Source organism: Chrysemys picta, chromosome 7 (genome assembly GCF_011386835.1).
Source record: "Chrysemys picta bellii isolate R12L10 chromosome 7, ASM1138683v2, whole genome shotgun sequence".
Classification (NCBI taxonomy): Eukaryota; Metazoa; Chordata; order Testudines; family Emydidae; genus Chrysemys; species Chrysemys picta.
The window spans coordinates 36,433,601-36,449,926 of NC_088797.1; the positions used below are offsets into that span (position 1 = coordinate 36,433,601).

General features: G+C 41.5%; 1 protein-coding gene across 2 annotated transcripts in view; it reads left to right on the forward strand.

The window, feature by feature from the left end:
* The first annotated feature begins 1,620 nt into the window (after window positions 1–1,620).
* NUP210 (nucleoporin 210) overlaps window positions 1,621–16,326 on the forward strand; it is a 113,484-nt gene continuing 98,778 nt past the window's right edge. For both annotated transcript variants that reach the window (XR_010589093.1, XM_008165503.4), the window contains exon 1: window positions 1,621–2,061. Coding sequence is in view for 1 of the 2 variants with exons in the window: in XM_008165503.4 (XP_008163725.2) it covers window positions 1,916–2,061 (146 nt within the window). In the remaining variant the exon portion in view is untranslated. The remainder of the gene's footprint in view (window positions 2,062–16,326) is intronic.

Consider the following 16,326-nt stretch of genomic DNA (forward strand, 5'->3'; position numbering starts at 1 on the left):
CTGGCAAGTTATTTTGCCTTAACACTGCCGAGGTTACCATTAAGGTTTTGCACTAGAGTAAAACGTTGGATGAATATTTGCTTTTGAGTATCTGTTGGCAATAGAAGCAAAAGCCTCATGGAGCACTGGCATAGTAGCGTTAGTGGTGTATGCAACATGAAGTTTGAGAGGAATGCACATCTTTTCCTTTATTTCAAGGGTTCTCAAACGGGGGGTCGGGACTCCTCAGGGGGTTGCAAGGTTCTTACATGGGGGAGGTCGCGAACTGTCAACCTCCACCCCAAACCCAGCTTTGCCTCCAGCATTTATAATGGTGTTAAATATATAAAAAAAGCATGTTCATTGATGGGGAGTCACAATCAGAGGCTTGCTATGTGAAAGGGGTCACCAGTAAAAAAGTTTGAGAATCACTGCTTTATTTACATGCTTTTAAGGTTTTCGGTGGATGTGGTGTGTCCTGACGCAAACTTAACTGTCACTGCATATAACTTTGTTTGTTAAATTATAGAAACATGGAAAAATAATCCTATATTATTTAATGTTTGGGCAGTCAGAACAAGGTAGGGAATCAGGACTTCTGGATTCCTTAATGTTCTGCTGCTGACTCACTAGGACATTAGTAAATTATTTAAATTCCTCTCTGCTTCAATTTCCCCACCTGTAAAGTTGGGATAATATCACGTTCCTACCTCTCATGATTCTTCCCTTCTGGAATGTCTTTTTCAGAAAAATTGTTTCTCTAAATTAATAGATATCTCTAATGACCCATATTTGGGTAGTGATAATTCCTCTTTTCCCACTGACTCAATGCAAGGAGTTTCCTAAAGGCCATAATGAGTGCCAAAGGACTAATTCTACCAATAGAAATGTGAATCGACATAGATGGGTAGACTAATATTGTGACAAAATGGGATGTGATGACTGTGTGCATTGTGTTCACAGTAAATAGCTTTATGGGATTATTCTGTCACAGAGAACACAAGGGTGGGTTTGGAGGCTTAATCAAAGTTTGTAAAATGCTTTGAAATCTACAGGTGAAATTATTATTAGGAGGGGAGGCAGCATGGCCCAAACTACATCAGGAAACCTGGGCTCTGCTCCCATCCGTTTCAAAGACACACTTGTGGGAGACCCTGAGCAAGTCACTTTGGGACTGATTTTGTGGACTTCTGGGCACTTAGAACGCCAAGTGAAGTCAACCAGAGCTGCAGGTGCTCATTGCCTTTGTAAAAAAACCAGATGCTCTGTGCCTGAGCTTCCCCCACTAAAGTGGCACGGCGCCCACACACCGCAATTATTATGCAAAAACCCTGGGACACCTGTCCGACTCCTAATTTAGGCCACCCCTAGATTTCCTTCCATCCCTCACTGGGACGCCACATCCAGCCTTCAAGGTTGGAGAGGCCCAAGCGCCTATGCTCCAGGAGCACCTGAAAGTGAAACAAAAACTGCCTGCTGCTACCGGGGGTCACAGGGACTCGCTGGTCGTCAAGGGCTGCCATGTGACAGTCTCTTTGCAGCAGCACTTGCTGCTGCTCTCCCCGCCTGCGGCTGAGCGCCCTCCCCTGAGGCACACGGCCCCTCCCCACAGTCTCAGGCCCGGTTTCCCCTTCCCCGGCCGCTGACGTCCCTCGAATAGCAGCACACGGCGGGTGATTGTGATTCTGGCGAGCGGTTCGGAGCCTCCTGCAGGTGCCGCGGCCACTCCGGTGCCTCTTGATCCCGGTGCAGCTGGCCCACACGCCGCCTGCCAACAAGCGTTTTGCCCAGGGCTAGGCCACTTTGTAGCCGGAGACCTTTCCCCGGTTGGGGGTCCCGTATCCCGCTTGACCCCAGCGCTCCCGGGACGCAGGGAGAGACTGAGCCCACTCCCTACCTGCAGCCGTCCCCAGTGCCCCGGGCGCGGGCAGGGAGAATGGCCTGGGCGCTGCTGCTGCTGCTCCTGTTGCCGCCGCCTTTCTCCGTGGCCTCCAAGCTGAACATCCCCAAAGTGCTGCTGCCCTTCACCCGGAGCACCAGGATCAACTTCACCCTGGAAGCCAGCGAGGGCTGCTACCGCTGGTGAGTGAGCGCGGGGGCAGCCCGCCCGGGCGCTCCTCTGCTCTGGGGCTGGCCGTGGCGCAGGTGGTCCCCACAAGAGCCGGCCCGGAGCAGCACGTGGGGCGGGGAGCCCGGGCTGCAGCCGCACGAGGGGCCTGGCAGCCTGCGGCCTCATCCCTTTGTCTGCAGCCGCCCGCCTGGCTCTAGCCGGGCACCCCGGGGGAGATGTCCGCGCTCTACCGGGCTCTCCCCAGGGGGCGGCCGGGCTCTGCAGCCATTAACGCGGCTGCCGGCCGGCGGCTTCCCGCGGCCCCTGAGAGCAGCCGAGCTTGTAAGGCAGCTGCTGGGAGCCTGGGCCCGAGAGCGTCGCGCCGCTGCACCTTGCGCTGCAGCACGCCTAGGGCGGGGGAGACCTGGGCCTTGCATGCTGCCGGGGCTGAGAGGAGCGGGCGGGTCCTTAGGGAGGCTGGGCTGGGGCTGAGTGTGGTGTGAAATCTCAGCTCCTTGCACTGCTCTAAGGTTGGGCCCGGAGAGCCGCAGATACCAGCTCTGCCATGCGTGTTTGCACAGGGCCCAGGCCGCGCTGCCCAGGTGCCCCGGTACAGGTGGGAGAAGGGCTGAGAAATCCTGGTGTATTGTAGGCAAGGCCTCGCCGTGCTTACAGTGTAGTAAATGGGTGTGAGGAGTACGGGGTGCAATAAAAATAAGTGGGTGAAATGCAGGATGGGGGGGAGAAAGAACTAAGAAAGGGGGTTGCTTGTATGCACCCTTTGATGGCACCATTGACATTTTCATATGTAAAAGCTACATCAGGTATGCTGGCAAAGTAACCTGTAGTGATTTTTTTCTGGTGATATGAACGTGTTCAGTAGCTTTTGGCTGTGAATGATACCTATTTTTTTTTAAAGCATGCATTAATTATATTCCTATTTTAACTTGGCACTTTCCCACTTAATAGTGGGAATCCAATATATGAATTGGCTAGCTCATCCAAGGATAGCACATACGCTAGGTATTTTGGCAACACCAGCTACTCTCCCATCCTGTGAACACTGGACACTCACCTGCTTTTGCAGTGTAAAGAAATATGAAAGGGAATATTCATAAGGCCTGATCCTATGTAGTTTGAAAAACAAAACTCATAATTTTCTACTATCTGCATGAAAAATTCCACACCAGCCCAGCACCTGATCCACAGAGGAAGTTAAGAGATTAAATAGCTTTGTGGATCTAGATGCTGAATTCTGGGCAAGAAAAAAAGCCAGGAAAGTATTTGCATATCTGGCTGGATGAGGAATTTTTAGGTATAGAGGAATACATACTCACACCCTGCATGTGAGGTGGCTTTGTACCTATCACCAACTCATATGTGGGCATGGTAGTAAGAGGCTAAAGCTTAGATGTCTGTCCAAATACTGAGTCAGATTCACCCCTGGTGTTTCTTCATTGGGGATTATGCCAGAAATAAACCATGAGATGTAACAGCTAACCCCTTTCTCAATCCCTCCGTCAAAAAATGTAAAAATTAGGCAATACCTCACTGTCATGGCTGATTTAGACAATATGCTAAGTGTGTAGCCTCAGGAGAGACTGGATCAAAGAGGAATACTAGGTCAGGTTGTTCTAAAAGGTAAAAGATGCCCCAGTATGAATAATTGTACTGGCCTCTGGTCAAGATGTCAGAGTAAGGATACAATCAAACACTGCATGGGCGTCCTTCTTGCTGACTCCAAGCCAGTCAAATGTGTAATAGACATTTCTACATTGGGACGCCTGCTTGTTCACAGGAAGCAACACAGAAGTTAGCTGATAGGTTGGACATGTTGAACTCAGTGGGACTGCTTGCTGAGTAAAGGAATGCATACATGCAAGTGCTTGCAGATTCAGAGCCATAGTGTTTCGTAATGATGTTAATATCTTCATGCTAAACAATGTTTAAGTAACGCATCTCTGATTTGCAGTAGCAGTGAATGTGAGGTGTCCAGCTAAAGAAATGTTGATATTCCAAGTCTGTTCATGATTGATTACATCTGCACTTGAGCCACTTACACGTTTGTAGCAGATTTTTGTTGTTAAATTTGTGGTTGAAAACCATTAAAACTCATCCCAGTGGAATATATTTTTCCTTTGTATCAATGAACTTAAGCTGTCACTCTGACTTTTATGTACTTGTATATTTGCCTTGATATTAAATATTTGAGAGGCTGGTCGTAAACCTTTAATATGGCTACTTACAAGTTTGAGTCCCACTCCTCCCCTAGCCAGGAAGAACAGTAATCAGAGTTGCATCAAAAGTTTATTTTAATCCTAAACTGCATGTGTAGAAAAGAAAGAGGAAGCAAGTTATTAGGTACAACCGTTTTAAAACGAAAACAATAATTTGCTGTTTGCTATGGAGCTGTTTAATGATTGCAAATGTATTCTACAGATACTTTCTTACCATATTTTTTTAAAGGTGGCTGGAGTCTATGCAGAATCATTTTACCAGTCAGTTTGGCTCATAAAAAGAAAAAAAAGTCACAAATTAGGGATGTAAAATATTAAACGGTTAACCGGTAAGCATTAGTTTTACCGTTAACCCCCCCTAACCATTAACCCCCAGCCACGCCAGCCGGAGCAGCCCCAAGCTGGCCCACCCCACCGGAGCAGCCCCAGCCCCTCACCCTTTAATCATTTAACCAGTTAAACGATATAATTTTAATTGTTTAAATGGTTAACTTTTAAAACGATATTTACATCCCTGTCAAGATACATCACAGTGGTACTGGGTTTGCATAGGCAATATATCTTCATTATTCCTAGTAAATATGTGAAAAATAGTAGTGAACATTCTCTCTCTCTCTCTCTCTCTCATATTGATTAGTTTATAGGAAAAAATAATGATCAACTTTCTCTGCACCAGCCATCTATTCAGAATGTCAGTTTCTCTATTCTGCATGATTAAAAGCTTGCAGTGGTAGTTAACATTAATTAAGAGATGTGTGAATCAGATATTGATCACAGTGAAATTGTACCCTTAGGCAGTATGGCCTAGTTTATAGGACACTGGACTGGACTCGGTAAAACCTGGGTTCTGTTCCCAGCTCTGCCACTGACATTTTGGATGACCTTGGGCAAGTCATGTCAGTGCTCTGTGCCTCAGTTTCCCCAGCTGGAAAAGAGGGTTAATGATGCTGATCTCATTTTGTACGGCACTTTGAGATCTACTAATGAAAAGCACTGTATAAGAGCTAGGTTTTATTATTATTTGAAGGAGAAAGGCCCAAGATCTGGCATCAATTTAGACTTACTAAGGTGTGCCCTCATTTTCTGCCTTCGTGATATAAATCTATCTTAACTTCTCTCTTGCAGAGCAACAGGCAGGATGTGGGTGACAGTCTATGTATATCCATAAAACCTTTTGGAGGAAGTAGCAGCTCTCTGTGAGGGGCTGAATATAAGTGATGAAGATGATTTAGCAAAACTGAAAATGTTTAGTAAATTGCATTGATTAATCCTTCTTTCCTGTCTCACAACCACCTGCCAAAAAGCCAGTCTTTAACTAGAATGCACTAGGAGGAGACCTAATATGAGGGCAGATTGTTGCACATCTGCTTATTATCAGGTTCTCCTCTGAAGCATCTAGTTCTGCCCATTGTGAGAGACAGAAAACTGGACTGGATGGACCTGGGTTCTGATCCAGTCTGGCAATTCTTATGTTTAACTCCCCCTTTGCTTCCGCCCAAATCTTTCCATAAATATGATGGTTGGAATTGCATATGCAAGAAAAAACAAAGGATCAGAATTACAAGATACAGGCACATGTGTCTGAAGAGAGGATTGAGATTGTGCAATGTGGAAACAGTGCTACCAGATGTCAGAGGTAACATAGTATAAATATTTAGAGCATTGCATCATTTTTGTCATTTCTACTCTGCGAAGATACAAAAAGCAGATATGGGTGGCATTTGAATTTCTCCTCTTTCTAGAAGAGAAGAAACTTGCATAGGCCAGGAATGCATTCTAAATTATCAATTAGGTTATGGGAAATGAGTCTCTTCTGTGATGGTGAGGAGGTGTGAGAAGTCTTATCTAGTTACTTTTTTCCTGTGCTTGTAAAGTTCCCTGGGATTTCTCTTTCCACACCTTCAGATCTCCTGCGTCAGGAGGACTTCCCTTCTGACAGATGAGTTCTGGATGGGGATTCCTCCAGAGCTCGTTATTGTTCTAGGAAACGGAACATGGGAGAGAGGACATAATGCATTCTGCTTCCCTCCTCTGCTCATAATGATTGCAAGCTCTACTTCTGTAGCACTTCCTGTCCAGAGAGTGGGCGAACTGATTTAAGTTTCAAGTTCTGGTACTTCTGTGGTAGAATAAATACCATTAGATTAAAGCATCTACATGTTTCTTTTCTTATTCATTCTTTTCCCAACTTCTCCATTCTCCTCTCTGCATGCTCATCTCCAACGTCTTGCCGTTGGCCTGTGACATGCTCAAGAATTCTGCTGCAGATTTTGGGAGATTTTTTTCTTAGTTTCTGAGGAGTCTGCTCCTTTTATCTGTTGGTAAACATTCAATCTGTTGTAAACATCTGCATGTTTTTTTTTCTTGTGTAATTTTACATGTTGTTTGATAATAGAAATTGGAAAAGGTCCAATGATACACTAATAAACTGCAGAAGTTTTACAGTGTACTATGAATGAAGACCTGTTTATAGACTGATTTTTAAAAAAGGGGCCGAGGAGGGAATGAATCCTTTTTAGGATGAACTCTAACCCAGTGGCTCTCAAACTGAGGTCCATGCTAATTATCTGTTTGGGAGTGTGGTCGGGCATGTTGATAACTATCCTTGCTTCTGGCTGCTAAATTTGATTAAAAGACTATCAAAATATTTTATATCGTTGGTTATGTTACCTGTCTATGTAAACAATTTCTATGGTTGCCCCAGCAATGTAATGTGAATGGAAGGGGAGATGGTGCATGAGAAAATCTCTCAAACATATTTTAGTCCATGCTATGAAAATGTTTGAGAACCACTGAAATAGGCTACTTCTTTCATGGTTCTCTCTTTGATCCTGGATCTGCTGACAGTTATGCACATGCATAACTTTATTTACATGCACAGTTCCACTGAGTCAAAGTTAAACACACACATCGTTGTTGATAGGATTTGGGCCTTAGTTTGCAAAATGAAAGTTTGTCTTACATATGTCAGGAATTTCAAAGAAATGTTTGTTATAAGTAATAATTTAAGGGATATTTAACATAAGATTGCATATTGAGTAACTGAGGATGGTGGGAGTTCTGACACTTCTGATCAGTTGGCCTCTGCCCCTATATGTCACTTTCTAGCTGGGGGATTACTCTGCTGAAGAGTTACTCTGGTTGAAGTATAGAATTTATAACTTTTACTTTTGTTTACATCTTTGAAGATCTTGGTAGGATAACTGAGTATACCTAACTCTACGTTTTCTAGTTTGACTACATTAATGTAGTTTAATAATTTATCCTACTTTTCTATTCTTTAACGTGACGTATTTTGATATGTAGAAGTGATTAACCATAATTGCAAAACGAGTTGTCTAGATATTAATATACACATTTACTGTACTAAGTAAATTGTCCTTTGCACGTAATTATACAGAATTTCAGAACAGGGTCAATATGTACAAAATTATCTTTAACCTTAGCCTGAAAGGATACCTCTGTCAAATGAGATACATGCCAAACTTTGACCTCTGATACATGGTTTGATAGCTTGTAGCAGCTCTCTTAGAAGACATCACTGTTGCATGCAAAATCCACCTACTAAACAGTTGTATAACTCTGCTATATGGCTGTACATGATGTTTTCTGTGTGAAAAATTCAAGATAGAACGTTAGATTAAAATCGGTTATTTGAAATATGCTCCCTTTGAGGGTATAAATGTTGACCATTCAGTGCAGGAATCCTAAATTGCAGATCTAAGTAGATTTATTGGTTAATTGTTCAAAGTTAAATGTAGTCTTTCATATCAACCCTAAGTAAATTAGTCTTTTGATGATGTCGTATCACAATCAATGGCTCTCTTTTTTGAAGAACACCTTATCAATGCTCCTAGTACAGTATTCCCAAGCATGGGGTGGGATCTGAGTTACTACAGAGAATTCGTTCCTGGGGTCTGGCTGGTGAGTCTTGCCACATGCTCAGGGTTTAGCTGATCGCCATATTTGGGGTTGGGAAGGAATTTCCCCCAGGGCAGATTGGCAGAGGCCCTGGGGTTTTTTTGCCTTCCTCTGCAGCGTGGGGCATGGGTCACTTGCTGGAGGATTCTCTGCACCTTGAAGTCTTTAAACCATGATTTGAGGACTTCAGTGGCTCAGACATAGGATAGGGGTTGAGATTCTGTGCCCTGTGTTGTGCAGGAGGTCGGACTAGATGATCATAATGGTCCCTTCTGACCTTAAAGTCTTTGAAATTCAAACCCCAAATATTCATGATTTGGCTTTTTAAAATTGTGGGTTCTTTTTATTTGCCATCTGTCTTTTAAGTATTTGGGTTAATCTTTTCAAGCTTTTCTCTGAAACTAGAAATGCTAGAAACTTACCATTGATATGCATTTTTTAAAGATGAAAGCTCAGATTCTTACGTAATTAAATGACTCCTAGAGCTGGGGGTTTCAAGAAAAGCACAAAATATTAGGAGTCCCATAAGAAAATTATGAGAGATGACAAAACTACAAGCGTAGCTTTAAATATACTTCTGACTTTTCAGGATTCCAGTGCTTTCTTGAGGTAGCAGCAAAGAATAATTTTTGTAAATTAAGTTTTGATCTAGATTTGTGGTGGGTCTAGGTATAAACATCATATACAATATTGGTAACTTTTTGCAAAACACAAGTACCTACAGAGAAATGAAGACAAAACTTAATTTAAAAAATGTTCCAAATTTATGGTTACTTCCTAATCACACCGGGGGAAGAGAAGCATTCAGAAGCAGTGATTTTAAAATAGCAGTGCTCGCTGGCTGAACTCTGCACCACACAATTGCAAAACCTCCTTACATTGTAAATTATTGTGTGGAATTTATATTTAAATCCACATGTGTCATATAAATATGCTTACATTCTTGGAACACACTCAGTTCCACATCTGTTTTGTAGAAATGGCATGCATCACAACAAGGACCTCTACAAAGTTGACTGGTAATGAAGTATTGCTGTCTTAAGACTTAAGACAGACGACAGGTCTGATCCAGTGCCCATTGGAGATGGTGGAAAGTTTCTGTTGACTTCAGTGGGAGTCAAATTGGGTCCTAAAGACTTAGAAGAAGATTGTTTTAATAATGCTGAAATAATAATACAGGATTGAAAACTTATCCATACACCCCCTATGTAGAAATAGACTAAAATTATTAGCTGATGACTGATACAAAAGATGGGCAACATGGTGTTGGGGCGACATCCTGATGAGAGCCCAGTTGCTGGAGTTCTACCTAGGTACTGTCACTGTACTCTGCTTAGGGTTCACTCTTTCATTCCCACTGGCAAGTGGGCATTTGATAAACTTGAAGTCTCTCTGCCCCTTACCATGATTCCAAATAGTTGCAGTAAAATTGACCAGAGTCTTGTTCATACTCTTATAAAAGAACACTAGGAGAATTATTATTACTATTATTCTTTAAATAGAAAGCTTAAATGACTTCAGTAGGTGTTGAGGGCACTCTGCACCTTTCAGGTTCATGCCCTTTTTTGTGTCAGGATCCATCTTTTGTTCCTGAAGCACTTCCATATCTCTGCTGCTGTAGAAATAACAATCTTTTACAATTTTTGTCCATGATCAGAAGAAGAAATGTAGAATGAACATATGATACATTTAAAAATTGTAAATTAAATACAATGGATGAGTCACTGGAGCATTAAATTAAAGGAATGAGCAGGGCTGGCCAAATTAATTATACCTGCTGTGGAGCTTTGCGCTGTTCAGTGCACATCTGACAAGATAAACATGCTCACTGCATGGTTAACTTGGCCATGCTTGTATGTACAGGGCAGCCTACCTTCTTTCCAATCACTGGTGATAAGGGTAAGAAATAATAGTGTATCAAGTGTTGGTCCCAAGACAAGAACCCAAGTGTTTTGGTTCCAATTCCACAGTCAGTCCCTAACTCCCTAAGCTAAACTGCCTTCCAGCAAAGTCACTGAATCTGTTATCCCAAGTGAAAAATGTGGGTGATAATAATTTATACTTTTCACTTGCATGGTGCTTTTACATCCCTACATCTCAAATCACTTCACAAAAATGGATAGAAACCATTATCCCCATTTTATAGTTCGACTTACTGAGTATAGAAGGTTAAAGCAATCTGCATGAGAGTCTTCGTGATCTAGCACGGCGGTAGCCAACCTATGGCACGTGTGCCATAGGCGGCATGCGAGCTGATTTTCAGTGGCACTCACACTGCCCGGATCCTTGCTACCGGTCCGGGGGGCTCTGCATTTTAATTTAATTTTAAATGAAGCTTCTTAAACATTTTAAAACCTTATTTACTTTACATACAACAATAATTTAGTTATACACCTCTACCCCAATATAACGCTGTCCTCGGGAGCCAAAAAATCTTACCGCATTATAGGTGAAACTGCGTTATATTGAACTTGCTTTGATCCAGCGGAGTGCGCAGCCCTGCCCTCCCGGAGCACTGCTTTACCACGTTATATCCGAATTCGTGTTATATCGGGTCGCGTTATATCGGGGTAGAGGTGTATATTATAGGCTTATAGAAAGAGACCTTATAAAAACATTAAAATGTATTACTGGCACATGAAATCTGCAATTAGAGTGAATAAATTAAGACTCGGCACACCACTTCTGAAAGGTTGCCGACCCCTGATCTAGCAGATAAAATACAGGTCTACCACCTCAGGGCAGTGGTCTGTTCCAAAAACAGTTATACATATTTTCTTCAAGCTTTGCAGAAACCTTTGCTTTTTGAGTAATCTGGCAATTTTCAGGGCAAACTAATTTTCCAGGCCAAAATTATAGGGAACAAAGAGAGCACTTTCTGCTGTAGTTGGTTGCACGCTTTACTATGGAGAGTTTATTGCCGGAGTTGACAACCTTTAGCACGCGGCCCATCAGGGTAATCCACAGGCCGTCCGCAAGACGTTTTGTTTACGTTGACCATCCACAGGCATGGCCCCCTGCAGCTCCCAGTGGCCGCGGTTCGTCATTCCCGGCCAATGGGAGCTGCGGGGGGCTGTGCCTGCGGACGTCAATGTAAACAAAACGTCTCGTGGCCGGCCTGTGGATTACCTTGATGGGCCGTGTGCCAAAGGTTGCCGACCCCTGGTTTATTGCTTCCCCATATAAGGTGTGTATACCCTTTTAAAGGTGTAGCGAGGATGTAACTCATTCACCACCTTACATGGGCCTGGTTGTACCCTGTGAGAAGAATGGATGGTGGTCTATGGCAGTAAGATATCCAGTGAGTCTTTATTATAGGATTGCTGTAGGGAACATACATCTACTAATGTGTCTAGAGCAATAAAATCCTGGTTCAGTGCCGATGTTGCAGTAATTACCCTGCAAAGTTTGTTTTCTTGTTCCTTATTGCAGGGTGTTCCAGGTTTTGTTGTTATACATTTATCTCACTGTTTGTACTGAGACCCCACAGCACATATGCAGAGGTTTAAAATAATATATTCAAAAAAAGCATTAAACACAAAAACAATCCAGTTAGAACAGCCAAAGATTACTATTTGGTTTTGTATTTTAGAGGTCTGCCAATCTCACCCCTTATCCTCTTTCTCTCTTCCATCCCAGAAAGTTGTGCCTGGAACAGCCCTACCTTTGTTCTCCATTGGGTAACCTTGCAAGAGCCACTGATTGCATTGGAGAACCTTGCAAGGGCCACTGATTGTCCTTCTCCTTGCTTTGTTGATCAGGACACTCTGGTTACTTTTATCTTTCCTTCCTTGTTCCTCCCCCACTGCCCCTTCAATCACTATGCCCACCTTCCTTGCAAGACCTTTGTAGGGTGAAAGCTATAAATTCTCCTCTGGATTGGAGAGGAAGGAGGGGTTAATTTTTCCCACCTCTTGGCAAATCTGTTTACTAGAAGTGAAGGTTTGAATGTGAAGGAGCCTTCTTCTGAATCAGTGAATTTTTTAGGGGAGAAGGGGGAAAGGGAATCCCCACAATGGCTGGTATCGCAGCAGGCTGAACAGCCATGCAATGTTCTTAGACTTGGGTGCTCCCAAGTTACAGTGGCACGAGTTCTCTCCAGGCATGCAGCCATACCTTGACTCTCCTTTTGATGATTTATACAGTCAAACCTTAATCTGTTTTGATTACATTCAAATATTTGTATTATCTAGTGATTTTTTTTAAAAAAAATATTAACTAGAGCAGATGGCTAACGTGCCTGTAGCCTTTCTGTCTGTACTCGCTTTAGCTTGTTGCATGAACTTTTCAGCAGTTATAATAAAATACTTTTTGGCCACCTGTCCATGGCAGTTACTTTTATTATCTTTCCCTTTTTTTTTAAATTCCAGCCAGTATTTCCAGTTTGGTTGGATCAAAAACTGTTTCTTTGTGGAGAATTAACAAATTTCCTTTACCATGAATAGGTTGCTATCCATAACCGCTTGGGAATGGGCTATTCTATTTTAGAATTTGTAAAGTTGCCTGGGAAATCTATGAGAACAGCAGCTGCAGCAGAGAAATGCCACTTTTTCAGAACAGCAATGTGATGGCTATTGTAGAGCTTTTCTGAACACCAGGAAAGGTTCAATAGTATCTAGACAAAGTTAGGCTAATAACAGCACGGGGAAAAAGGTTTGTGAAGAATCTCTGGGTGTCTGGCTGTGCAAGAACCTGGCTATTCATGTGTTTAACAAACCTAACATGCCTGTACTCTGCCTCCATTGAATATAGATGTAATGACAAACTGGGATTCTGTTCTAATGACAACCATCCCATACACTTTATTTATACATTTATGTAATAGCTACATACACAAACCTCAAAACCATAATTATTCATTTCAGTTTTAGGTCAAGACAAGAGGAGGAAGGGTCCAAAATATCAGTTCAGTGAATTTATAAGGAAGCAATATATCAAATAATTGCCTGCATTTAGGAGGTGCATGATGTTAATTTTGCTAATCCCAATCTGAAATGTCTAGGAGGATGATTTTAATTCAACAGCTAAAATTCTGGAACAAAACCCCATTATGCTCTGAGGAATGTACATCTTGTTTGGTTATTTTCTACCTAGTAAAGATAGAGGCAGAACAATCCACCAAATTAAATCATATTTTAGTTAGAGCAATGTACTGTAATACTCAGTGAAGGCGAAATCATGTGGGACTTACTGAGATTAAAACCCCATGGTAGGTTTTGCCTAAGAAAAAAATGAATGATAAAGATCATTTGGGTTTAACAATGTGATAGATTTGATTTCAATTAGCATTCTAGGTTTGATGTTCAAAAGCAGTCACCGGTGGCTTAACTCCGTTCCCATTGCTGTCCATAGGTGGGCCGACCCACAGCCCTTCTGAAAACCCCACTCTGAGAAAAAGCTTCACACTTGGCTACTCTCACTGTGTCAATCTATTGCCTTTGCCTGTAAAACGTAGGACGGGATGGAAATCTGTTTGATACTCTTTTTCTCAGTCCAATGAGAACTGGCCTAAGAGAGGATAGCGTAGAGTAAATAGGGGAGGGAATCGCCCTCCCCTGTACATTTAAACACTCATGAAAATAGAGAAATTCTGTTCCATCGTGAGGAGGACAAGGCTATGGTTCATCTTGAACATCTTACGATTCCCTGGGAATCTATTTGGAACCATAATTTGCTGATACAGATAAAATTGCTTCTGTGTTATTTTGGCTGCTGTGTAGTCAGTTTGGTATATAAACAGTAAATAGCATCCTGAGAATCATTGTGAATATAGCACCAAACATATTGTTCAGTCAAGTCTCATCAAACTGTTGAAAGGCTTTACATGCCAGTTAATGGTACTGTTTCCATCTGGCTACATGTCTATAAATGTTTCTAAGTCAAGTCCTGAAACATTAGATGAGCTGATAATTATTTATCTTCAGAGAGACTTATTTTTTTGCTAATTAGGTATTCTGTGGTACTTAAACTGTGCAGTCTGAACTTATCTATAAATTGACGCAAGCGTATTCACCAAATTAATGCTAAAATTATGGGGAAAGAAGTATGTTTGCCAACACTTTAAAATGGATTATTAACAGCATTAAATATGGTTAGCTATATTCACCCATCATACCCACTTATTTTGCTCCTCTACCATGGCAGAGAGTTGTATATTATTCCTGTAATTTTGCAGTATTTGTATAGGGACAAATTTAGGGCCCAATCCTGTCCCGTTGACACTGATATGAGTTTTGCTACTGACAGCAATGGGGACAAGATTGGGTTTTAAAGCCTAAAACTTAAAAAGTTGAACATAATGGGGTAGAAAGTACTGAAGTCAATGGGAGTGCTGTGCAGTCACCTGAAAGTAGAATTTGGCCCAAACTGTAGGAGTAAAACAAATGTTGGGACATAAATTACATATTTCTTTTGTTTTGCCCTCCCTCTTTGCTATTCTGCTTCTTCCCACCAGCACCACCCAAGCATTGTTTTTACTGCTAGACGCTATTAGCGGTTTTAGTATTTAATTCAAGAAGTCCTACCAGGTACATGTTGGTAGAATCTAATGTTGAAACATTAGTAGCTCTTCTAGTATCTAATTACTTGCATGCTGTCTGTCCCAGGAATGAAAAACACGGCAGTATTTAGGCTGTAGAATAAATTGTGGAGGTATGTGTTGCTTTCTGAAATAGTGAATTGTTTACGGTCTATATCACAAGACTAAAATTAGCTCTGTGGAGGGAAGAGCATAAGAGTACAAGACACTACTGTAACAACATTTATTCAGTTAATGTCTTATTCATCCAACCTATAATTATTACACCCTATTTATGGGCAAGTATAGATGGGATTCTTATCAGTGAATACTAATGTATAATAAAAACATTTTCTCTATTAGGATTTGACTTTCACAGTTTTAAGTACATATGCTTAATTATTTTATTTTTATTTTCAGACTTAGACAATTTATCAGTTCTTAAACTGCCCATAAATAACTGCTGATAGCTGTTCATTTGTTATGGTTTGGTGTGCGTGTGTGTGTGTGTGTGTGTGTGTGTGTGTGGTTTGTTTTTTGAGTAGGCCAAATCCTGGTACTTGTTTCAGAAATATCAGTGACAGTTGCACCCCATTCTTTAAACCTAGTCCTTATTTGGGCAAAACATCTGTTGGAGTCATATTCATTAATACATTGACTTCAGTGGTGGTCATTTTGCGTAAGGACAGCAGGGTTTGGCCAACAGATATGCAAAACCCTGTAAATCCCCACAAATCTGTATTTTCATGTGCAATTCATATAATTGCAAACCAAGTACTTGTGTACTTCACAGAACCAGTACTTTACTCATACCTTTAGATTGTAAGCTGCTTAAAGCCTTTTTGTCATGTGTTTGTTCAGTGCCTGCTATGGTGGAAATCTGGTCCACACCTAAGGGTCTGAGGTGCAACTCAATACAAACTGTGCACAATGGTTACATGTCCATTTCTACAGTTGTGTAGTGTTGAAAATGTATTTATAAACCTTATTGGTCCTGAAACTGATCGGTTTTTACATATTTCATTTGAGGAGCCCAACTGTGAGAATTGCAGAGTCTCTTGAACTTCCCATTGACCCTGCTTGGAGTTAATGATGTTCAGTACATTGTAAGGCTGGATTCAATATTAAGATGGTGATTTTTGTTGTTTAATGTTGCAATGGGATGAATAATCATTTATTCTAATTAATATAACAAAGGTGGTTCTTTGTTCTCTTTGACTTGGTAGCTAACCGAAAGAAAACTGCAAGTACTGCAAAATGCAGTATGGTGGTAATGTGTTTATAATGGGTGTTAATTAACCACAAAGAAAGGGGCTATTTTCTTGATTTGGTTAATATCAAATGTATGTAAGCCTCGGCTTTGGAGAGAGTTGATGAAAATCAAAATATTTCTGTTTCAGGTGATTTCCCATAGATCATTGCTTTGTGAAACTTTTCTAAAAATTGCCATTATTTAGAAATAATTCCAAAAATAAGGTCAGTTCTTCAGCTGGTATAAATCAGTGTAGCTTTGCTGTTTCCACCAGCTGTGGATCTCACCCATAGTTTTGATTATTATTTTTTATTTTTAAGAAAACCCAATAGCCAATCAACTGTGCTTTCATCATCACCATGAAGTAGCC